Raw genomic sequence first — 25,259 nt, 5'->3', positions numbered from 1 at the left:
AGCCCACTTGTCTAAGATAACACATCGAGCCAGGCAGTGGTGGTGCACACCTTTAATCCCAGCAGGTGGATCTCTTTGAGTTCAAGGCCAGACTGGTCTACAGAGCGAGATCCAGGACAGGCACCAAAGCTACACAGAGAAACCTTGTCTCAAAAAACAAAAACAAAAACAAAACAAAAGATAACATACTGATTCACTTTCCCAAAGCAGCATCCCAAAGGAAGCTGGCATGGAACCTACAGGGCACCTGGAGCTCTGCAGCATGGGCCAGCCTTATCTAGTTGTATTTTATGCTTTGGGAAAGACTTCAGTGATTGCTGGTATGACTTCACCATACCTGATTCAGCCACTCTTTCCCTTAAATGTGTATTAATTTGGAAACATTATTTTTCCCCTCAAATCCTGGTGATATGCAATTTCTACGTCTACTAATTCATCCCACCACCAATACAGTACTTGTTCATGTCACAAATCTTTCTTTTTCTTAGTTTTTTGAAGTTGCAGTATATACTTGACAGTGAAGGGAGTGTGAAAGAACAGAACATGAGGAGTCTTAATTAATAATAGTTGTGCATGTACTTGAAAAAGTGAGACAAGGATTTTTAAAATCTGGTTTTTTGAAGAGTATGATTCCTCCATAAAGGATGATAGCATAATATCTCAGAATCCCTTTGCTTCCCACTGTGTGTGATTAAAACAAAAGTAAAAATAAACTTTCATGATAATGTTGAAAAATAAAAAAAAGCCTTTGGCAAATGTTCAGAGTATAACTTCGTGATGTCCAGCCAGGTCTCCAGGTCTCCAGGTCTCCAGGTCTCCAGCGGGCTCTGTCACTCAGAATCAAAAAGTCTGGGGGATACTACTAAGGACACTTACTGGCCTCTTCTCACTTGCCATGGTAGTTTTGCTTGGTGTAGTCAACAGACTGCCCTTCACATCAAGGATCCTTATGAGATTCATATCGTACATAGTTCCAGCTCAAATAGGGAAGGTGAGGCTCTCAGAGGTCAGCCATCAGTCCACAGATAGACAACTGGTCTACGGTGGGTTCACCTGTGTCCACAGCTCTTACCCACAAACCAGTTACCCAATGTACCTGTCTCAGATGCATAAATCAAGGCCCAGTCAGTAGATATCAGAGCTGGATGCACTGGGATGGGCCTATTAGATAGAAGCTGAGCTACAGGTTGATCATAGTAATATAATTATCCTTTATTGAAAAATTAATGGAACTCTGAGCTAGCTAGAAAGCAATTAGTAGATTACAGCAGAAATTAAGGCTAACATTCTGCCCAGGCATGAAAAGGTGAAAAGAAGGGCTGGAGGGAAGGTTTATTATTGAAGTCCATATCACATTGATGAGAGGTAGAATTGATTTTGAATGACTGTTACTAATAACTCCCCAGACGTGGCTTTCATTGGGAAAACAAACTTCCAGATCTAAATGAAATCTCCCTAAAACCATCCATTCCCCACCCCACCCCACCTCCTCGACATTCCCGTCTCTTCTGCTCTGATGCATGGTAATCAAAGCATTTTCCTGACAACTAATTTAACTCCTCAAACACATGGTTATAAGAAAGGTTATCAATTATTAAATGAGGTACAGCTTTCACTAATACACTGACAATATTTTTAATAGTGTCTTAAGTGATTTGGGTTACTAGAAATCAACTCTCGGCCAGACCAGTTTTGGAGGAAACCAAAAGGATTTTCCCAAAAAGGAGGCACTACCCCCTCACTCCCATGTGTTAGGACGCTCATCTGCGCTGTTTCAAATCTCTCTAAGGCTCTCCCCGTCTCTGCCCAACTTTTGCTATATGGATGGCTCTCATTGCCCTAAACCCAGCCATTTTACGGAATCTGGTAAGGTCCCTTTGGGATTTTTAAGAATAAGTGGAAAGTAAAATGTAACATGGGATCCTAGCTCAGGGGAGGACAAAAGAACTCAAGGATGTGAACAAATATTCTGAGATAAAGCCACCTCAGCTGCCGTGGGTTTTAAGCAGCAGCTGCTGACATGTCCAACCAACATCAAGCACTTACTGAATTTAGACCACAGGACTAAGATAGCACTATCATCTTTAGAATACCTGTGATAGTCATGGAGTAGGTGACTTCTAGGCCAGCAGGCAAGCAGTGGACATGGATTCTCTGGCTGGCTCCTACCAGCTTTTTCATAGGAGACTGGCCAAAGGAATATTCTATCATGCCTTGTGTTCTTTTCTACGGCTGCCTCTGTGCTCTGGGCCTCTTTTGTATCTAGGTATCAGGATTTCTCCTGATGCCACCGCCGTGCTCCCTAGGCTACTTCTGATAAGAATATCAGACATTGCCACCTTCGCACTCCTGATGGATCTAGACAGAAAGCAATCCGCAGAAGCATTGAGCTCTCACCAGCACTGAATCCTCTATCAGACAGCTGCAGAGAAGGACTTCTGTTTACTTCATTACCGTGTGGTTCTCCGCAGGAACATGAGGCTAGAGATTTTCATCTCACCGGCTCTCGACTGAGCCGCCATGTTTCCAACACTAAGGAATTTGTCTGAAGAAAAATAGATTATGGCCGCACCGATGTCCCTGGACACCCACTGTCGCTCCCACTGGTCCTGTGCATCATGGCTGTCTGTTCAAGTGTTAGAAGAATTTTGACTGCCAGGAAACCCTGTTCATCCATGTGCTCTCAGATCAGTGGTCTCCCATGATTGCCTGTAAGGACTCACCTGCTTGACAGGAAACTGTTTTGTACCCATGAAGACTAGTGGACTCTGTCCCCAAACTACAAAATGACTGACAGCTGTGACTTATCACAGCAAAGCTGCACACATTGGGATCATCATAGCCCTAGCTAATTATATACGAAAATTGCATGCCTCATCTTTCATTTATTCTGTTACAGATAAAGGAATTTTCATTATCCAGAGCGAGAGCCTCAAGACATGCATTCAGGCAGGTCCATCTGTGCTGACCCTGGAGAACTGCAAGCCGCCAAACAAGAACATGCTATGGAAATGGGTTTCAAACAACCACCTCTTCAATGTGGGAGCCAGCGGCTGCCTAGGCCTGAACCTATCTGATCCAGAAGAACCATTAAGACTTTACGAATGTGATTCCACCCTCATTTCCTTGAAGTGGCACTGTAAGAGGAAGGTGATCATGGGCCCACTCCAGTACAAGGTCCAGGTACAGCCCGACAACACCGTGGTGGCCTCGTGGAAACAGTTCCATAAGTGGATCGCCTACATGTCCGGTGGGGGAGATATCTGTGAGCATCTTCACAGAGGTAAGAGTAGATGTATAGAATATGTAGATGGTATTTCCTAAGAGTGTGTGTGTGAGTGTGTGTGTGTGTGTGTGTGTGTGTGTGTGTGATGTATAAAGAGCACGTGGAGTCTGCCGTGTCAAGACTTCCGGGAAATTTTAGTCACTTCCTTGCTTATAGTAGAAGGATTATTGGAATCTTGGAAAGGATGTGCTAAGTCTGCTAAAGAGACAACAATCTCAGAATTTAAAGGTACCGAAAGAAAATATTTAACTAGCTTTGGGAATCAATACGAAGGAGAACTAACTAGAGGGAGAAGAGGGAAAACCAGAAGGGAAGCTATGTAAAGGAAAGGCTTCCGCACCGACAGATATAAAGCCCCCACCCTTGGCACCTCGTCTCTGATTGCAGAAGCTCAACCCCACCTATGGGGGGGGAGGGGGGCTGTCTCTGGGGCATTCAGCTACCTCCTAAGCCTGGCTGTCATCCATGTGACAGCCGTGCTACCAGGCACTGGAAGATAAATGACACACTGTTGTCAAGGGCTATTTGTTGTGTACCAAGCATGGATTGTGGGGAGGCGTGATTTATAGGGGGGCTTTCGTTTTCTACAGTTCTGTTGCTTTTTGGCATTTTTAAACAGAAAAAGAACGAGAGACCCAAAAACAAAGCTACACAGTAAAATGCTGACACCAGGGCTCTGCCCCCTCCCCCACAGTCCTATTCCTTTGTACACTCCTCCATCCATCTGGCACACGTTTTCTCTTCTTGAGCACAGACTGTTGATCAGACACAGTGCTGGGCACCTGGTGTATGGAGGCCAAGACAGATGCAGTCCTTCTCCTCAGGGTTGTAAGATTAAAAGTCCTAAGAATACGGTACTAGTCACTGGCAGTGCGTCAGGGAAGCCCTAAGTCCTAAGACAGCACGATCTGGTGCTGTGAGTGAGCGAGCGAGTGGAGGAAGAGTCAGGACCAAGCCTAAGACATTTTCTGGGTTTGCATACTACAATGAAACAAGAGTTCTGTCAGCATGCTGACCACCCTATGATTCTCAGGAACAACTTGGCGCTTGCTTTATGCTAGCATTTCAGCCCTCTTTCCATACTGACAATGCACACAACAGCCCATGCTTCGGACTAGAAAACAAGGGGCTGAAAGAGATAAAAGGGCTGGGTCCCGAGATACCTCTAATTCCTATTAAAAAATAAATAAATAAGCCGGGCGGTGGTGGCGCACGCCTTTAATCCCAGCACTCGGGAGGCAGAGCCAGGCGGATCTCTGTGAGTTCGAGGCCAGCCTGGACTACCAAGTGAGTTCCAGGAAAGGCGCAAAGCTACACAGAGAAACCCTGTCTCGAAAAACCAAAAAAAAAAAAAAATAAAAAAAAAATAAATAAATAAATAAAAACCTGGCCATGTGCTGGGAACTCAGCCAGCCCCTGCTAATTGTGAGACAGTGAGGACCTCGTAGAGTATGGCTCAGGTAACACCCATAATAGAAATCACCTGCTGAATCGTGGGTGGTTCTGTTGGCTGCCCCTATGGCCAACGATGGTGGATTTTTGCAATATTCCGAGTAAGCCGTCAGCAGAAACGCTCTGCGTGGCCATCTTGACGAGAACAGGAAATGGAAACTGGTCAGGTGGGTTGGGGTTCTGAGAATGTCTTTGCTGGAGGCCTGGAAGGACAGTAAAGTGTTGATTCCTGTTTTTCCTTTCCTAAAGGAGCACTATGAGGCTGTGGGTACTTGCCTGAGGGACTGGGATTAGGCACCTGGACTGATTGGTTCATCTCCCTCCTCATACCTCAGCCCAGTTTCTGCCATAAGTCCCTTCAAAGGCCCAGACTGTCAGCTGGGTGACACCTGCTTCCCTAGGAGCCCGCCCTGCTTTACAGGTGTGCCCCTCCCCCGAGCCCTCAGCTGTGAATCTGTAGTAAATTTCCAAGACTCCCTCTGTGGCCCCTGAATTTCATTCTTTGAGTTCATGAGACAAGCACTGTCTGGGAGCACTGGCTCAAAGCAGCTTTGCTGGCTGTGTCTGAGACCCTGGCTCCCCTAGAAAGAGTCTTCTGTTATCAAGAGCACCCCAATATTCCTACGGATAGAAGCTGACTCACCGGTTAGCCCGCTTCACTCTCCATTCAGACCATGTCATAGTGCACAGTGATTTTTTTTTTCCTTTTTAAGAATGGAAGTCTGATTTTGTCACTCTCTCATTTGAAAGCTGCCAGTGACTTCCCACTACCCTCAGAATAAAGACGGGAGTATAGAACAGCAATTTGGGAAACTGCTTCCTGGGGTCCACTCCCTGGGGCCTCCTTTATTCTACGAGCATCTTGTCTCCACTTTAGATTTGCTGTTCCTTCTGCAGACAATTCCTTTGCCCACACTAGCTAGAATCCTTGTTTCAACCAGCTCGACCACCCAATGCAGGGGCCGCTCCACTACACACATACACAATCTTCTTATCCTTTTTATTTTCCTTGTGGGATTTATTAGTACCTGAAACTATGTTTGTCTATTTGCTATCACATATTCTTTCGCCACCAAACCATCTTGTTAACAAAAAGGAATTTTTACAGCTCACTACTATATTCTCAGTGTGGGATATGTTGAATGAGCAATAAGTATTTATTTTTTAATTTTAAAGGATTTATTTTATTGATGTATAAATGTTTTACCTGCACATATGTACATTCACTACATGCTTGCCTGGTGTCCACAGAGGCCAGAAGAGGGCATTATATCCCCTAGAACTGGAGTTATAATGGTTCTGAGTCAACATGTGGGTGCTGGGGATGGAACTCAGGTCCTCTGCAAGATGAACAAGCACTCTAAAACGTTAAACCATCTCTCCAGCCCCACAAACATCTATTGGCTGTTGTGAAAATTCCTTCCCTGGAGAGACATAGACAACATCTACCCCTGCATCCCAATGACAAGCCAAAGGTGGGGTCCACCAAAGTTAACCCCGAGGAAGCAACGAGTGTGTTAGGTTTACTTTCAGAGCATGGGGGAGGAGTTACGGGCTGGAGAGTGGGTAAGCCTAAAGCAGCCATACTAGAAGGTCTGTGCCTAGCATGAACAACAGCCCCCAAGGCTGCATAGATGAATCACTCTTCCATTAGCCTCTCCCAGCCTGTACACCCTAGCACCTCTGGGATCTCTCAGGCTACTTACAATTAGGACACATCTGTATACAAATGGCCACAGCTAGATACTCAGGTGAGAGTCCTATGATCCTCCCGACCACTTCCTTCTATCAGGGAATATCAACAGTCCACAGGCCCAACCATGATGACACTTAGAAGTGGCCCAGCCGATCTGATGAAGATGGCCGCTGTTTGCTTAGAGAACTGTGTTCTACAACATCAACCCAATGAATGAAGGGTGCCTATGAAACTGTTGGAGCTCAGACAGAGATGGTTGATGGGAGGCTGCAAATACTTTAAAAGAGAAAAACTCCGTTACATTCTTTCTTTTCATTCATTCACAAATTTGTATACTGCTGTGAGCGGTAGCCGTAGTAAACACAACTAGATAAACATAGAAACAAATCCTTTGCCACTACTCCTGAAGGCCTGGTGTGTCTGCACACACTAGCTGCTGAGGCCCCAGGGCTCACAGAGCTTTTAACAAGTGTCTGCTAGTGGGGGTTTTCAACCAATAAACATGCACCAGCAGATGACGTGTTCCAAAGAAGAAACGGACACTGTATTTGACTGTGATTTTTTTTTTAATCCTAGATTTATATACAATCAAAGGGAATGCCCACGGGATGCCTTGTGTGTTCCCCTTCCAGTACAACCATCAGTGGCACCACAAATGTATCCGGGAAGGGCAGAAAGAAGACCTGCTGTGGTGTGCCACCACAAGCCGATACGAACGAGATGAGAGATGGGGCTTCTGCCCAGATCCTAGTAAGAATAAATATGTCTCCATATGTCATGAATGAATCGAGGATGATTGGAAACTTATCTGTAGTGAAAGAAAACACCAGGGTTGATGGGTTGATGTCTGAACAAGTGCTCTGATTCCATCAATTTGGATTTTGATTTGAGGTTTGTTTTTGACTTGAAGAGACAATTCTAATTCATAGTCTTTTCCCTTCCTCTACATTCAAAAGATGCTAACTAGCCTTTCCTCATTATGCTTGGTGCATAAAGATGATTTAACTGGAATCAAATTATAATATTCTGTGATCTTGCCAATGCCAGCTCTCCAGCAGAATGCTTCCAAACGACCAGAAGGCACATCAAACCCAGCCATCCTTTTGGTCCACCGCCTCCTAGGAGCTGCCACAATATCTCCACATCCAGACTGCTTGTCTTGCCCATTGTCAAGTCCAGACATCAGCCAGCCCCTTGATGATCTTTCTGTAGCATCACATTTGCCCTAGGTGCTTATCAACACTGAGTTTTCTCTTGTCTTGACTTCTCACTTTTCCAACCCTTCTGCTGTAGCCTCAAAACCTTTCCTCGAGTTCTTAACCTAATTTTCAAGATCCAACGACAGCTATAACATCCTACCTACTTTGTTCAGTTAGAGCTTGATTATTATTTCTTATTTAACTTGATTTTCTATTGTTTCTAAGTTTTGAGGAATATTTATATCTTCTGCTTTCTGTATTCTGTTTCCTTCATATCAGTTCCCAAGACTCAGAGAATGACCACCTTCTCTCCCTCCGTGCCTGCCTCCCTTCCAGGCATACACTAAAATGTAACAATTAAATTTAAAACAAAGGTAAATTAAAGAGATAACTCCCAATAATGTCACTTATAAGCTCTCTTCATGGTTATTTTCTAGTGTAAGAGCCACGGGGTTTAATAAACAAGAAAGAGTGGCAGTTTTTAATTTAGACAAACCAAGATGAGTCTGACTTTCTCCCAGCAGTGAATCTTTGGAAAGTCTCCCCATCTCCATTTCTCTCACTCTCTGCTGTGGGATGGTCTGTATGTCAAATGCTCTGATTGGTCAATAAATAAAACACTGATTGGCCAGTGGCCAGGCAGGAAGTATAGGCAGGACTAACAGAGAGGAGAAAGGAGAGAACAGGAAGGCAGAAGGGAGACACTGCCAGCCGCCACCATGACAAGCAGCATGTGAAGACGCCGGTAAGCCACGAGCCATGTGGCAAGGTATAGATTTATAGAAATGGATTAATTTAAGCTATAAGAACAGTTAGCAAGAAGCCTGGCACGGCCATACAGTTTGTAATCAATATAAGTCTCTGTGTTTACTTGGTTGGGTCTGAGCAGCTGTGGGACTGGCAGGTGACAGAGATTTGTCCTGACTGTGGGCCAGGCAGGAAAACTCTAGCTACACCTCTCTGCTTCCCTCATGACAGAATGAAGACCATAGCAAGGCCTGTTAGGGTTGTTGTGTATATTCAATTAGACAGTGTGCATCAAAGACACTTATAGCAGTGTGCACTCAGTAAGCACTCATAAGGACTGGCTCTCACTCATCTTTTCAACACATTGGCTGTTTGGGCAATACTGGGTACTGAACCTGGGTACCCAGTATTTCAAGACAGGTTTTCTCTGTGTAGCTTTGTGCCTTTCCTGGAACTCACTCTGTAGCCCAGGCTGGCCTCGAACTCACAGAGATCCACCTGCCTCTGTCTCTCGAGTGCTGGGATTAAAGGCATGAGCCACCACCACCCAGCATGAACCTGGGGGTCTTTAACAGATTAAGCAAGCACTTTGCCACTGAGCTACATGCCAGGTCTTTCAGCATTTACTTATGAATGAAGAATCCCTCCTCTTCATTGCTGTCCCTACCGCTAAACTGTGCATATTAGTGAATGCCAAGAGTTTTAGAGCTTTGGATGTTCCCCTCAAAGAAGTTGGCATCTAGGCTTAAGGCAAGATGGACAGGCTTGCCCTGTGCCAGAAAATTCAGACAAATTTGATGTGATGCACTAGAATCACTTGGGGGAAGAGGCCCAGTGGTCCAGGGTGTGTGACCTGGAAGACTGAGTAGTCCGGGATATGGGATCCAGGCATCTGCATTTTTGACAAGTGCTCAGGTGAATCTGATGCATGTAATTCTTTACTGGAAAATTCACAATATGCAAGTAATTTCGGGTTATCTCTACCTATCTATATACCAGATATGGCATGAAGACATTTAACAGCCAGCATCACACCAGGTATCAACCATTCCAAGTGGAGACCTTGGTGTGAAGCTCTGTTCTTCATGTGGGACTGTTGTTTTTAAGTACTGCATTTTCCCTGGGGGACTTTTTTTTTTAAAAAAAGAATCATATATTAGTTTACTTTCTGTGGCATTTCTATAAAACCCAACAACCAAAAGCAAATTGGGACCCAAAGTGCCCAGAGTCCCAATCTCAGTCCATCATGAAGAGAAGTCAAGGCAGGAACCTGGAGGCAGAACTGAAGTAGAGGCCACAGAGGGTCACTGCTTACTGGTCTGCTCTCCATGGCTTGCTCAGTTTGCTTTTTTCTACAACCCAGGAGCCCCTGCCCAGGGACGTCCCCAGTGACAATATGCAGAGCCCTCCCACATCAATCATTAATCAAGAAAATACTCCACAGACTTGTCTACCGGCCACACTAATGGAGGCATTTTTCTCAGTGGAGGTTCTCCCTTCCCAGATGACCAAAGTTTATGTCAAGTTGACAGACTGACCAGCACAAACAGTTTTCTTAAGTTTCTGAGAAGAATTTTGTCAGCATCCGCTGTCCCTTGTAGCCAATTTCAGCCTTGTCCCGTGGAAGATTGCTTTTCTTGGGCTCAGGGCTTTGATGGTCCCCAGGCTATTTGTTCAGCTTCCTCCAGTTCAGGAACTTCCTCAGCCCACCCCATTCCAGCTCCTCCGACCTTCCGCGCAGCAGCAGCAGCAGAGAGCATGTGTACTCGGTGCTAAATTGCAGCTCAGCTCTGTTTTCCTCCCTTCCTTATTACTTTTGGTTCCTGGTGGTCAACATAACTCAAAATGATGTGTCAAGGAATGGAATTGAAGTACACTGACCGTCCTTTCCGTGAGTCAACAAGCAGACAGACCAGAGAGAAGCGAAATAAAGAGTCACACTTCTGTGTCTCATCTAATTTCACAAGGAATACTTTTTAAAACTTCTATGTGTGGAATGATGGCTACCTTTAATGAAAGCTGACGGTAAGGGAGCAGAATTTAAACTTAACACATACATGGGCAAATGCACTAGCCCTAAGAGTGTAGTTAAACCGCATCCTGAGGAAGCATGACAAACAGGTTTGTTTAGAGGCGAGTCTGGGTTATGCTAGCTCTCTCTGGGTTATATACCTTATACACAGAGAGAATTGACTGGGTGAAAGATTGTGTGGGCCAAACCATTAGTGCTTTCGAACCTGAAAAAGAATAGAGATAGTTTTGGAGTTCCATCCTCTGGAAGAGTGGTTCTCAACCTTCCTAATGCTGCAGCCCTTTAACACAGCTCCTCACGCTGTGAGGTAGTGGTCAGCTTCCTCCAGTTCAGGAACTGGAGGTAGTGACCTCCAACCATAAAACTAATTTTGTTGCTACTTCGTAACCCTAATTTGGCTACTGTTATGAACTGTGATGTAAAGACTTATGTTTTCTGATGTCTTTCACAGGTGGCCCCTATGAAAGGGCGGTTCAACTCTCAAAGGGGTTGTAACCCACGGGTTAAGAACTGCTGTCCTATGTAGTTTTGATCAGTGACTTGAATGATAGATCAGAATAGATGGGTATCAACAGTCATTGCCATCCTTACCAGAGTCTCTCAAATGAATCAACAATGTGTTATGTCTCTCTTCATTAATTAAAAAAAACCAAACAAACAAAAAACATGTGCTTCAAAGAACATATCGAGACACTGAAAAGAATGGCTTAGTGCTCGCCTGGTGCTCAGTGCTCGCCTCACATGACTGAGACCCCAAGTTCTATCCCCAGAACCCTCACCTCAAAAGATCTACAGATGGGAGAAAATATTTATGATGATTTGCCTTCTAAGGATATTGTATCTAGAACATAAAAAAAATTCTGATTGTATCCCATCCAAGGGGTTCCCATGGGTGGTACTGCCTACAGTGACCTAGGCCCTTGTCTTCACTACTGTTCTATTGCTGTGAAGAGACACCATGACTGTGAAAACTTATAAAAGAAATCATTTAACTGGAGGGTTGCTTACAGTTTCAAAGGGTGAGTCCATGACCATCACAGCAGGAAATACAGCAAGAGGCAGGCAGGTGTGGCATTAGAGCAGTAGCTGAGAATTTCCATCTTATAAGCACAAGTGAGCTTTTGAAACCTCAAATCCAACAAGGCTACACCTCCAACAAGGCCACACCTCCTAACCCTTTCTAAACAGCTCACCAGCTGGGTGTTGCATCCAATGGAATTTTCAATTCCCCAAACTCTAAAATGTTCTATAAATATCCAGAAATGAGCTGAACCTGTACTATAGGAAGATTTCTGGTGGTGCCTCAGGAACTTGTGAAACCAGATCCCATCTGTCAAAAGGAGTTGTTTTCCTTACCTCTGGGCAGAAGACATGGATGTCTCCATTGACATACCTGTGGTTGTATACAAAGCCCATACCGCCTCCAGGCTCCCTCAGTATCATAAGTACCTGTTATGCATTTCAAAGTCCACACTAGCATCCTAACCCTTCTTACTTCCTTCTCCATCTTAATTCCCTCCAGCTCATGGGCTTCCCTTCCCCCAGCTTCTCCTCCTCCTTATAACCCAGCTATCCCCCCTAAACACTCCCTATTCTCTGTCTCTGGTTATTCTACCTTCTCTCACAGATAGCTCTGGCCATGTTTAGTCTGCTGTTTTTTCTCTCTATTCTCACATTTATAATAAAAATCTTCCCCTTAACCATAACATGGAGCTGTCATGTCAACAGTTTCTTTACTATGACCCCTCAAATACTCAGGGAACCAAACATTCAAATATGGGAGCAATTCTCATTCATTCAATGAAGCCCTCCAGCATCAGTCATTAATCATGAAAATGTCTCACAGACATGCCCACAGGCCAACCTGACGGAGACAATCCTTTAATTAAGATCCCTCTTTCCACATGACTCTAGCTTGTGTCAAATTGGAAAACTGCTAACTAGCATACCATATAATAAATAATATCTCAATATTACTTTAAAAATGAAATATTGCTACATGCCATAACATAAATGACTCTTTAATGCTAAAGAGAAAACACAATGCTAAGAGAACAAAGCCAGGCACAAAATAGCACACATTATATAATTTCAGTTATATGAACTATATAGCATAAGCAACTCTATAGATATGGAAATTAGATTAATGGTTGCTATGGGCTGGAAGTACATGGGAGTGAGGACTGAAGTGGAAATGGGGAGTCGCCCCTCATGAGTACTGTGTTTCTTCTGCATGTGATTTAACGGTTCTAAAGCAATTATGACAGTCCCACACTCTCCCGATTATACTAAAAGATTGGATTGTGTAGTTTAAAAGGATGGATTACATGGTGTATGACTTACACTGCAATAGGAACTTTAGAAGATGAGAATTAGAGACAGTATGTGCATAAAGGTATATAATTATTAGAGACCAAGAGAAGGCAATAACTGGAATAGGGAGGCCAAAGTAGGGAGATTTTTGTCTCTTTTTTAAAAAAGAGGCTCATCCATCTTAGAATGCATCTGGAAATGATGTAACTGAGGCACTAGAGATGGAGGAAAGTGAAAGCAATTGACGGCTTCTATGTGGTCTCTCAGAAAACAGAAGTAGGGTTCAGACCATATATTCACAGATTAACTGGTCATATACTTAAAGGAAATTCTCATTGGGAGTAATGTAGAGGACAGCATAGGTCCAAGGAAGCTGATAGACTGTGTGATGGGAGAAAGTGAGAAGAAACTGATCCAGTGGCTGTGACATTATACATCTAAAGTTGTCTATAGTGTCTCCTGGCTGATACATGCATTTATAGAAGGCTCCAGTACTAAAGACAACAGAAAACAAGGTTGTCACCAAACGGCATTTAAGGAAGGAGGAAGATAGCGGGAAAATGCTTAGAAACCACTTGGCTGGTGTGGGTAGAATGCCCTCACTGAGATGGAATCCTTCGTTGTTGCCGTTAGGTAAAATGGTAGGCCTTCCCTGAGATGGACAATATACTGAATTTAGACCTTAGATTGGCAATATTCATCTGGTATGACACTGAGACCATGAAAAGTGGGAAAGTGTATAGGACTTTGGTGTGCCAAGGAATTTGTAGCAGGTTATTTAAGGGGAGGCTGATTCCCTGCTCTCAGTCTCAGAGATGAATCAGACCTGACTTGGGGCTCAGGAGCACACATTTAAAACCTACTCCTGGTTGTAAAGAGGATGTTACGTGAAGCAAACATGAGGAAACACTGCCTTTAAGGAAAAAATTCAAAGCCCTTCCTAAGGAGGGCATGTCTGAGTGACCTGTGGCTACTCAGGGATGACACAATGGCAGAGGTTAATGCTGGAGACAGGGCACCTGCCTCTCACTTCTCACATGGAGAAAAACCTACCAGTAAGTTTTAATTTAAGTCTTAATTATCAAACAGACCACAGCTGTATGCATGACAAGAAAAGGTGTGAAGGGCACCTCCACTGATCTGGGTTCCGTTTTTGTCAAGAGTTGGTCTTGCTATTTCAATATGACCCTTTTTTCAGAACCTCTTCAAATTCTACATATTAAGTAGTTGCAACGGGGTTTGCAAGTGGTAGTGTGGGCTGTGTATATACAGCCCAGGGTAAGTTAGGTTTTGCTTGAGTTTAGACTATCTATGCTGATTTCTAAGGTTATATAATATAGAAACATTGGTCAAATACTTGCAGTAGACATCATATCCTCCTAACAAGTCAGCTCATTTGTTTAACTCAAATGTTAGAATTTATGGTTCTATGCAGACAGCCCCAGGTGATGTCTGCTTCTCTAGACGGGCTGTATTACTCTACACATCTTATTTGAAAGTTGTCAATCAACTTTGATGGTTTCAGTCATCACACCAGATGAACATGGCCAACTAAAGTCTAAACCCAGAGTATTGTCCATCTCAGAGGAAGCCTACCTTTTACTTAAAGGCCATGATGAAGTATTTCATCTCCATGAGGACATCTAACCACCCCAGCAAAGTGAATTAAAATTTCTCCCTCTCCTCTCTCTTCCCTTGAATGTTGTCTGGTGATGACCTTGTTTCTGTTGTCTTTAATACTGAACCCTTCTATAAATACATGTATCAGCCAGGAGATACTGTGGACATCTTTAGATGTATAATAATTTACTAACTTCTAATTAACTAATTTGGTTCTGGAAATGTGTTCAGTAACTAGACATGAAATCAAACCTTCTACATTTCTCAAGAGAATTATCTAAGTATTCTAGGAAAAATGATAACCCACAAAAAGACTTCATTGTCAGGTAAGTTTGAAGTATATTGAATTAATATTAAGCAGGTTTCTTAACCACAAGACTCTTGGAGTCTTTATTGTGGTAGTATACATGATATATTCCCAGAGGACACAGTATAGGCATTGTGCACCAGATTGCCATGGGAAGTGTCTTGAAGTTACTTTACTTTAAGGACCATGCTTGGAAAAAGAACAGTCTAGACTGTAGCACATTGCTTCTCTATCTTCTATATTTTGTAATTGTATGACTGAGTTTGAGTTCTAGAATTAGTTTACCTTGGGGTTTGGTTTAAAACTGTAGCAAAAGCACCCAACTAGGCCTTTGGTTTCTGTCATTTCAATAAACTTCAGATTTCAGATCCACATTCATACTCTATTAAGTTACTTTTAAGCATATTATGAAATCTTTGACCAATGTCTTACAAATGCATTTTGTTTCTATCCCTCTTCTCTGAAGAACTACTTAAAATTAGTATCATTGTCCCTATACCTGATGACATGTGTTCATCTGGACACATATGTGTTCATTTTGGACACATATGTCTACTTATCACTTTCATTCCATTTTGGCAGTTTGGTATTAGAGGAAAAAGGTTTTTGGAATAGTATTAAGGTCTATCCCAAATAAATATTTAATTCCCATGTTTAATGTAGAGTTCTAATGCTTGCTTATTAAAGAATCAACATATTATTTTCATAAATACTTCATTTCCATTTCTTTCTCTTAAAACAAGTTTCTCTTATTTCCTTGAAAGTATCAAAGATTCTTTATTGATCATTTCTTGAGTTACCTTAGGTAGGTACATTTTAAAAACATTTAACCATAAGTTATCACTGGAACAGCAGTGCATATTTCACATAAAGACTGAGTCAAGACACTGAAGTTTTAGAGGTTGCGAGCTGGAATCATATTATTTAAATTCATCTTAGAAATATTAGATACCACTAATAGCACAGAGCAGTTTCTAATGAACTTTGCTTTCAGCCTCCACAGATGTATTTTGTGATGCTGTGTGGTACAAGGACTTCTATTCACGCATTTGCTACCAATTCAACCTGCTTTCATCTCTCTCTTGGAATAAGGCACACTCTTCATGTCAGATGCAAGGCGGTGCTTTATTAAGTTTTACAGATGAAAATGAAGAAAATTTCATAAGGAGTAAGTATGGGAATGTGCTGTGAATGATTGTTTGATAAATAAAACACTGATTGGCCAGTAGCCAGGCAGGAAGTATAGGTGGGACTAGAGAGAGGGGAAAGGAAAGGACAAGAAGGCAGGAAGGCAAGACACCAGCTGCCGTCCAGGGAGCATCATGTAGAGGCAACAGGTAAAGCCATGGAACACATGGCAACATATAGATTAACAAAATTGGGTTTAGTATAAGAGTAAGAACTAGACAATGGTAGGCTTGAGCTAATGGCTGAGCAGTTTAAATAATGTAAGAGTCAGTGTGTTTATTTTATAAGTTGGCTCCAGGACTGGTGGGGCTTGGTGGGAGCTGGAGAGAAATTCTCCAGCTACAGGATGGTGAACATTGATGTTGATGCAATGAAATGGCTATTGTGAGCGACTCTGTCGGTGGATCCAAAAAAAAAAAAAAATCCTTAAAAATGTTTTTCTTTTCTTAATATAGGCCAAATTTTAATTCTGAATTTTTAAAATGGTTTTTTCAGTGTGTGTATATCTGTATGCACACACACAAATGTCAGAGGACATTTATTTTTACAGGCATCAGTTCTCTCCTTTCAGTGTGTGGGTCTGGGGATCAAACTCAGGTTTTCAGGCTTAGTGGCAAGTGCCCTGCTCACTGAGCCATCTCACCACCCTTCTAATCCTGAACTTTATTTTCCTTTTTCAAGACAGGGTTTCTCTGTGTAGCCCTGGCTGTCCTCAGACTCGCTCTATAGACCAGGCTGGCCTCAAACTCAGAGATGTAGATAGAGTTTTCCTGTCCTGCAGTCACTTTCAAATAAGCACACTGAGGCTTATATTAATTACAAATGTTCATCCAATAGCTCAGGCTTATTACTGACTAGCTCTTACATTTTAAGTTAACCCATATTCCTTATTTATGCTCTGCTACGTGGTGCCTTTATTAGCATGGCATGTTCATTTCCTGCTCCCTCTGCATCTGGCTGGTAACTCCAGACTCTTCCCTTCTTCCTCCCAGCATTAGTCTGGCTCTCCTGCCTAACCTTATTCTATTCAGCTATTAGCCAGTCAGCTTCTTTATTAAACCAATCACAACAACATATATTCACACAGTGTAAAGGAATATTCCACAGCAGATCCACCTGCCTCTGCCTTCTGAGTGCTGGGATTAAAGGCGTGTAACACCACAGCCCAGCTCTGAATTTTTATATAAACACTGTGCCATTCTCTTTGGCTCCTACTCATGTCTTAGTTTTCCCCTTGGGGAAGAGAATTTGAAGCTATAGAGTGTGACCCAGGTGAGCTGGAACTCTGGCAAGTGGATCAGAGGAGCTCCTAACATTAAGAGTCTTGTCATCTGCAGAATTTAGACATTCAATTCTACTGGTAAATAACTAAAAGGTCTATTTGTTAATAGCTTATCCATCATTCATGGTGTGCAGGCCCATCACAAAACCTTTGGTAAATGCCAAAACTTTAATATTAGTGGGAAAATGAAAAACACCATCATGCTAACTAATAGTGTAAGACAATAATGTTTCCAAGTGCCAGCAGTGATGGGGATGGCGGAACAGCTTTACTTTGTTCCCACAGCAGGCTAAAGTGGTCTCTTTCCCTTAGAGACCTCCATTCAGGCAAAATTGGGATTTGTGACTTTGACAAAGAAAATAATTTTATGGATCCCCAATATTATAGAGATGGAGATTTATTAAAAGACACTCTAACATAGATCTTAAGATATAGGGTCAAAACAAAGTGTAGAAGTGGCCGTTCCTATTATGTTTTGAGTCTGGAATATGCTGTTTGGGGGACAGTTTTTCTATGGTGTCTCAGACTGCTATCTGTAAGGCATGACTTGAGACATCAGTAAATCAGACTTTATGGAAACATCCTTCCAGATAAGCTATGTATTGTTTTATCTGATTAAAGAATGGTGTGTGGACAATGCTATGGGATTTTTATCTTCATTTCTAATAACACTTATTTTAATAAGCATCACATGGATCTTTAGCCAGAAAACAGAAACAAAGAAACCATGATGCAGGCCCATCACAAAACCTTTGGTAAATGCCAAAACTTTAATATTAGTGGGAAAATGAAAAACACCATCATGCTAACTAATGCATGATGAAATGCAAGCTGTGTTTACCAAGGCAGAGCAGGCAAGGAATAAGTCAGGGAAACTCACCAGCAATACTTTAAATTGGGTCCCAGACAAGCCCCCATTGGAAATATATGTCAATGGTGATAAGCACAAAGACACAGCTACACTCCACTCCCCATATCAGTCTGAAGGGTTTCCTATATGTTAGGAACCTCTATTGGCAAGCAGAGTTTGTTGTTCAGTTGGTGAAAAAAAAAAGAATTTAAGGGTAAACCATTATGAAGCAGAATTAGAGATTTATTAAATGAGATTTTTAACATGATCTTAAACACAGGGGTTAATAGAGAAGTACTCACGAAAGAATGAGGCAGACCCAAACATAGGTATCAGCTTCTTAAGATAGGGTCTATCTAGGTGTTTTTACAATGATATCTGTAGAATTTTTGGTGGTCTCAAGTTACATCTCTAAAGGTTTCTCAGAAACTATTCTTCCCCCATTTTTAAACATTTCTAAAAGATATAGTTTACACCAATGTTAAAAATTAAAGATTTTTCTTCTAAACAAAGTTATCAAATGATTTATGAAGGGTGTTATTTAGATTTAGAAATGGGAGGAGAATTCAAGAAGCTCAAAGTTATTCATAATTTTAGGCTAAAGTATGCACAATATGTTTCTTATCTTGGACAAGATAGTCTTAGAAAAAATACATATTGTATCTGTAAGCAGTACTGGCCCTGTCAGTGGCCAGTGGAACCTGAAGTTTCCTGACTCCATCAGCAGGACAGGTAAGCCAGACTGGGGATGGAAGGCCTATTTTTTTTCCATGTTTCCCTCCTGTGTGCCAATCATTTTCCGTATCTTTCTATCCTGCCTCAAACAGAACTGTGACAACGAGCTGGAACTTGTGTTTCCTCTGTCATCCAACCCTCCTCTTCTTCCTTTTTGATCAAATTCATTCGTGTACCTTTTAAAAGGTTATTTGGGGCCTGACAAGGTAGATCACTAGGTAGAGGTACTTTGCACAAGCCTGAGGACCTCGGTTCAATCCTCGGGTCCCACAATGAGGCAGGAGGGAATCAAGTCCTAGAGTTGCCCTCCGCACACTCACCATTGCATGCATGTACCTATGCACACATATTAATAATCTTTTAATTTTAAAAATTGATTTGGAAACATTAAGAAATATTAAACTAGTTAATTTTATTGAGTTTCTGACAATTTCTTTCTCAAATTTTACCTCATCTGTAGTTTTAGAATTTGAAATTCAACCATATAGAAAGAAAAGCAAATGGGGAAAAAAAAATCTGCTGTACTTCTACAATTCAGCCTTAATCATGTCCTGCAAAAGCAGGTAAATACATGTGTTCAGACAGAACAGTCTAACCTGGTTTCCATTGCTGTGATAAACACCATGACCAAGAGTCACTTGGGAAAAGAAGGGTTTATTGGTTTACTTCTATGTACACTTCCAGGGAATAGTCAACCCTGAGGGAAGTCAGGGCAGGAACTCAAGACAGGAACTGAAGCACAGGCAATGGAGAAATTCTGCTTACCGGTCCTGCTTAGCCTGCTTTCACATGCAGCAGAGGACCATCTTCCCAGGGATAGCACCAACCACAGTGGGCTGGGCCCTCCCAGTCAATCATTAATCAAGACAGTGCCCCACAGACTTGCCTACGGGCCAATCTGACGGCAGAATTTTCTCAATTGAGATTCCCTCTTTCCAGATGACTCTAGCTTGTGTCAAGTTGACAACCACAACAACAACAAAAAACCTAGCCAGCAATATCCATAGAAATTGGTGCTGTATGAAACACAGGTACTGCCGTGCAGTGCGTAGATGCAAGAAAGAGAGAGAGACACCTGTCTGTGTTTGAATCCTCCTGTGACCACCTACTGGCAGGGTTACTCAAGAAGTGATTGAGGCTCTCTTGATGCTTCCGTTTTCCCCTCTACCAAGTGGAAATAATCATAGTAGCTTCGTGGTGATGTACATTACATCTTATAATGCAAGAGGAGACTCAGGAAAGTGTCTGACATGCATAACATAACATGCAAAGTTGTCTAGGTTCACCAACTGACGCTATTACACAACTTTGTAATCTGCTCATTCAATTTACCTGCATGTGTTCATGTCTATAAAGGTGGATATATAGTTCTGCATCGTAGGATGCGTGTGTGCGTGTGTGTGTGTGTGTGTGTGTGTGTGTGTGTGTGTGTGTGTGTCTGTGTCTGTGTCTGTGTGCATTTGTTGTATTGTGACTTATGTTTATGAGTGTGCAGATGCATGTGTTCCTGCATACCCAGTTGGAGGGCAGGACAAGATGTAAGGTGTCTTTCTGTGTTACCCTCTGCCTTATTCACAGGTTCACCTAGGCTAGCTGGCCAGTGAGCTTCTGGAGTCTTCCTGTCTTTGCCTGCAAATGTTGAGGTGACAGGCATCCCAGTGACATCCAGTTTTTTAATGTGGGTGCTGGAGATTTGAACTCAGGCTCTCATGCTTGCAGAGTGAGCACTCTTACCCCATCCATCCTTTTAGCCTTGTTGCTCCATTTTGTTACACAAAAATAATTTGTTGCATAGAAGTGTAGCTTTGTAGTAACATATTAATCTGCCGTTGGAATAGGCAGATAAAGTTGTTTTGACATTTGTTTGTTGTTGTTGCCTACCAACGCCCCCCCCCCATAGACCTTCCTGCAGTGCCCAGTTACTTTTTCTGTGTTCATGGAATGAGAGTCACTGGAAGGAAGAAGAAGCAGTTACAGCTTTACAAAGCCAGAGATGCCTCCCAGAAGAATGGTGATAAATGGATGCATGGTGCATGCTCGCCCTTCCCCCTACAGCTCTGCACAAGTGGGGAATTATCATCAAAACTAATTTAAATGAATCTTATTGGAGTAAAATACCAATTTCCAAAATCATTACTAATGTGTAATGGGTCTTATGCAAAAGCTTGCACACCATTTATGAATTACGGTTGTTATCTATCTTAACTGCCGTGGTCTCTCATGGGAGAATTTTGTACCTATTCATCAGGCTTGAATAGCAATTTTAAAAAAATAAGATCTGTCACTGGATTTTATTTAAACATTTCAAGTCTATAATTAGGCTTTGGGGATTGTTTGGGAAAATAGAAGTCTATTCATAAAGACAGAAATTGTCCTAACCAAAGTATTTTCAGTGATGAGACAAGTCTAACATCTCTTGCTAGTCACTGGTGAATGAAAATTGTTAGATAAAGAATTATCTAGACTGTCATAAATGACAAGAAACACCAAAAGGACTTTAGTTCCAAGTTTGTATTTATGTGTTAAGGGTAAATTTAGTTATAAAGGTAAACAGATTAAGTGTGGTTGTGTGGTTGGTTTTTTGGTTGTGTGTGTGTGTGTGTGTGTGTGTGTGTGTGTGTGTGTGTGTGTGTGTGTGTATGAGAGAGAGACAGAGATAGAACTTTTAAACATGAATTGCAGGTTTCATGATGTTTTCATGTGCTTTAGTAAACAAAATCGCACACTTTTGAACATGTGGAGTAATTCCAAGAGTAACTGGTATTTGAATTAGGTCATTTAAAATACCACTTACCACTTTGCCTGGGTATGAAATACAGAAATCTCTCCCTGTCTTGTCAGGGAGCCTTCCAACCCACCTCTCGTGTCCTCATGGGAAGGTTAACCAATTTAATCCAACAGTACCATTGAAAGCAGGAAGCAGATGGACATCAGGAAGAGACTGGGCACAGTGCCACAAAAACTTGAATATGTTCGTGTACAATATGCTCTATTTAGTGATAAAGCACCTTCTATTTTTGTAAGTGTCTGGCTTCCTCCGGCTTCCACTGTTGTACTGAAATGTCCAGTCATTGAGGATCAGCAGATTTATATGTGAACACACGGAGTCCTTACCCTGCTCATCACACAAGCTGTGGCCCAAGCTGAGGAGCTCGTGAGAATTAAGGGGAATGCAATTAACAACTGTTGTGAAGCCGCAGGAGGGAAGGAAGCCCAGAGAATCACTCTCTGTATAACCTGCCTATAAGCTCAGGCTAGGTCCCTGCGTTGAGAGAGAGACAGAGATAGAGAAAAACACACAGAGAGAGACAGAAACACAGAGAGACACAGACAGAAACAAAGACAGACAGATGAGACAGAGAGGAAGAGGAGGAGGAAAGGAAGTGAATGCATTGTTCTGAAGCACACGAACAGAAGAAAACGGTGCTCTCCTTTACAGAAGAAATGGCAAGATGGTAACATCCGAGAGAGCCACAAAATTAGTCATTGTCACTAATAGTCATTGGCGGGGGTTGTTCCCCTAATCCCAATTTTATTGTACAAAGCCGTTCATGTTCATACTTTTGGTTTTTTTTTGTTTTTTTTTTTTTTTTTTTGGTTTTTCGAAACAGGGTTTCTCTGTGTAGCTTTGCGCCTTTCCTGGAACTCACTTGGTAGCCCAGGCTGGCCTCGAACTCACAGAGATCCACCTGGCTCTGCCTCCATGTTCATACTTTTAAAAAATGTTCTTCAACTTAGGCACACTAAGAGAAAAACCACAATAACACAATTTCTACAGGCACACTTTTCTGTGCAAGCATGTCAGTCATGTTTATTTACAGTATCCATTGCACAAACATGGTTGGATTAACTGGTGAGTTGCTTCAGTACTGTGGTTAGAAGCAGAGACCACAGAACCACAAAACCCTCTTCTCAAGTGTGTGGAGTCCTGGACTGGGTCCCCACTGCTGAGACTTCAGCTCACCTAAGTATGTTGTAACTGCTTCCATTTACTCTCTGGTGGTGGCCCTGGACATCTCCACCATCTAAAACTGTGTGAGCTGGGGGAAATGGGAGAGCCTCGCGTGCTGAACAGGGTACCTTCAGACAGACCGGAACTGTGCATTCTTATTGCTGTCAGGGGGTCTTCAGAAGCTTACCATGTGAGTGCAGGTGGCCAAACACTGCCTTGTCACACTGAAGCCCCAGCATGAGGGTCATAACACCTCTTTTTATCATAGGCTGGCAATATCTATGGCTTTATGACATGAAGAAATAGCGATTCAAGAAAGTAACGGAGCGCTGAGTTTGACTTTCACTGTGTTCTGCCTATTCTCTTTTCTGTTCAAATACCATGATTTTCTTTTCAGAGCAGCTGATCAAGGAAGCAGGGGAAGTGTGGATTGGTTTGAATCAGCTGGATGAACAGGCTGGCTGGCAGTGGTCTGATGGAACAGCGCTCAGCTACCTGAACTGGAGCCCAGGTACCCACAGCATCTTATTTACCTTCAACATGCTGGGCTATATTGCAGACTTAAACATAGCAGTCCTACAAGAGAAGTATCTTACTCTGCAAGTGGTTCAAATAATTTTTTTCCTTAGGTCAGGGTCTTCTATGCTGTCCAAGCAAGCCTGAAGCTCTCAGTCCTCCTGCCTCAGTCTCTCAAGTGCTGGGATGTAGGTGTATGCCACTACACCTGGTAGTTTATAAATATTGTTTTAATCTTACTGACTTCCTCCTATAAGGCAAGCTTTGCAGAAGGCAGAAGCCAGAAAGATAATAAATCTATTTAGCTAAAATTGCAGCAGAATTGGGGGGCAGAGATAGACTTCTGTTTTCAAAACAGTAACAAATTGCAAAATATTCCTCCACTCTAAAACAACAAAAGTAGCTCTTCACCCATCTTTGGGAAGTCAGTTCATTGTCATGCCTAGACTTGAACTTGGAAATCACAGATAATCGGAACAAATGTCCTGTAGGGAGCGCTACTTGAGGGCTAACTTTAAGGACTCTAGGCTTTAAGGCTAACTTAAGGGCAATCTTTAAGGGCTAACTTCTGTGCTGAAACTACATTTCCATGCATATTAATTTTCAGAGATAAGTGCTGGGCCGTTTGTTGAGTATCGCTGTGGAACACTGAAATTTGCCTCAACTGCCTGGAAGAGCAGGGACTGTGAGTCCCCCTTGCCATACGTGTGCAAACGGTATCTGAACCACACTGCTCACGAAGTACACGGTAAGTGCTCCTTCGGTCTGCTTCGGGTGTTCACATGCCCGCTCCACGCATTAAAATTTCTCCATTTTTGCTAATAATGGGGACTTAGCAAACTTGGGTTTTTGGTTATATGAATAAAAATGTATGTGATCCCCTGCCGTCCTAAAGCACCCTGACTGCAACAAAGGCACTTCCTCAGAACTACGACAAGATAACATGAGCCAAGCAAATGTTTCTTCCCTTTCTATTAAAAGAGTTTCACACCTCGCCATTCCACATTAGAAAACCAAAGTATGGTTCCTCTTGTAGTTTTGAGTTTTGTTTGTGGGATTCCTCACACTTAACGATAAAAGAAAAATAACTTAGTAGTACTTTTTTATTATGTTGATTTTCTTTTTTGTTCACCTTTGGACATAACCATACATAATTATGAAGTACAATGAGTTTTGATCCATATATGTGTTGTGCAATGAACAGCATATCTATTACTTCAAACATTATCATTTCTTGGTGGCAAGACCATTCAAACTCCTCTCTATTAGTTGTCTGAACGTTACAATTCACTGTGTAAACTCTGGTCACCTGATATACAACAGAAGCAAGGCAGTTCATCCTGACTCCAGCCTTCTACTATAGTATTTCAGGAAGTTTCTACCACATTTCACATTTCATATTAGTAACACACTTTCCCCACTAAAATATTGAGCAAAATTTGGGTTATAATTAAGACTCAAATAATATCTAGTTATAATCTAGTATAATATAATCTAGTCCAAGTCTATCATTTTCACTGTTTTTTATTCATCTGCATGTATAAGTGTGTGCATTATGTATGTGGTGATAGTGTCTAGTGTATGTACAAGGTGTATGCACATGGTGTATATGCACATATGTATGGGTGTGCACACCCATGTGAACAGCCTGAGGCCAGAGGAGAACATCACCATTTATTGAAAAGACTTTTTTTCTTCATTCCGTGTTCTTATGACTTTCTTGTTTTGTTTTGTTTTGTTTTTTGAGACAGAGTTTCTCTGTCTGTTTTTCTGGCTGTCCCGGAACTTGCTTTTTCTAGACCAGGCTGGCCTTGAACTCACAGAGATCTACTTGCCTCTGCCTCCTTAGTGCTGGGATTAAAGATGTACACCACCACTAGGCTGTTCTGATGACTTTTGTTGAAGATCATTTTTTAGGTGGACCTTTCTGTCTAGTCATTTAGCTCTGTTCTGCCAGCCCACTCCCAACACAGAGACTTAATTTAATCACAAATGCTCAGCTTAGGCTTGTTACTAACTAGTTCTTACAACTTAAATTAACCCATATTTCTTATCTATGTTCTGCCATGTGGCAGTACCTTTTT

The 25,259-nt window shown here is 42.2% G+C and overlaps 1 protein-coding gene across 1 annotated transcript in view; it reads left to right on the top strand.

Annotated features, from left to right (window-relative positions):
* Pla2r1 (phospholipase A2 receptor 1) overlaps positions 1 to 25,259 on the top strand; it is a 138,085-nt gene that overhangs the window by 21,178 nt on the left and 91,648 nt on the right. Inside the window, 5 exon segments of the mRNA XM_052724437.1 lie at positions 2,900 to 3,283; positions 7,011 to 7,184; positions 15,647 to 15,820; positions 23,057 to 23,170; positions 23,783 to 23,923. Of these exon segments, the coding sequence (XP_052580397.1) occupies positions 2,900 to 3,283; positions 7,011 to 7,184; positions 15,647 to 15,820; positions 23,057 to 23,170; positions 23,783 to 23,923 (987 nt within the window).

Source organism: Peromyscus californicus, unplaced genomic scaffold, assembly GCF_007827085.1.
Source record: "Peromyscus californicus insignis strain IS unplaced genomic scaffold, ASM782708v3 Scaffold_7__1_contigs__length_154581171, whole genome shotgun sequence".
In the NCBI taxonomy this organism is placed as follows: Eukaryota; Metazoa; Chordata; class Mammalia; order Rodentia; family Cricetidae; genus Peromyscus; species Peromyscus californicus.
The sequence above is the reverse complement of the archived record's forward strand: the minus strand, read 5'-3'. Positions and strand labels throughout refer to the sequence as shown.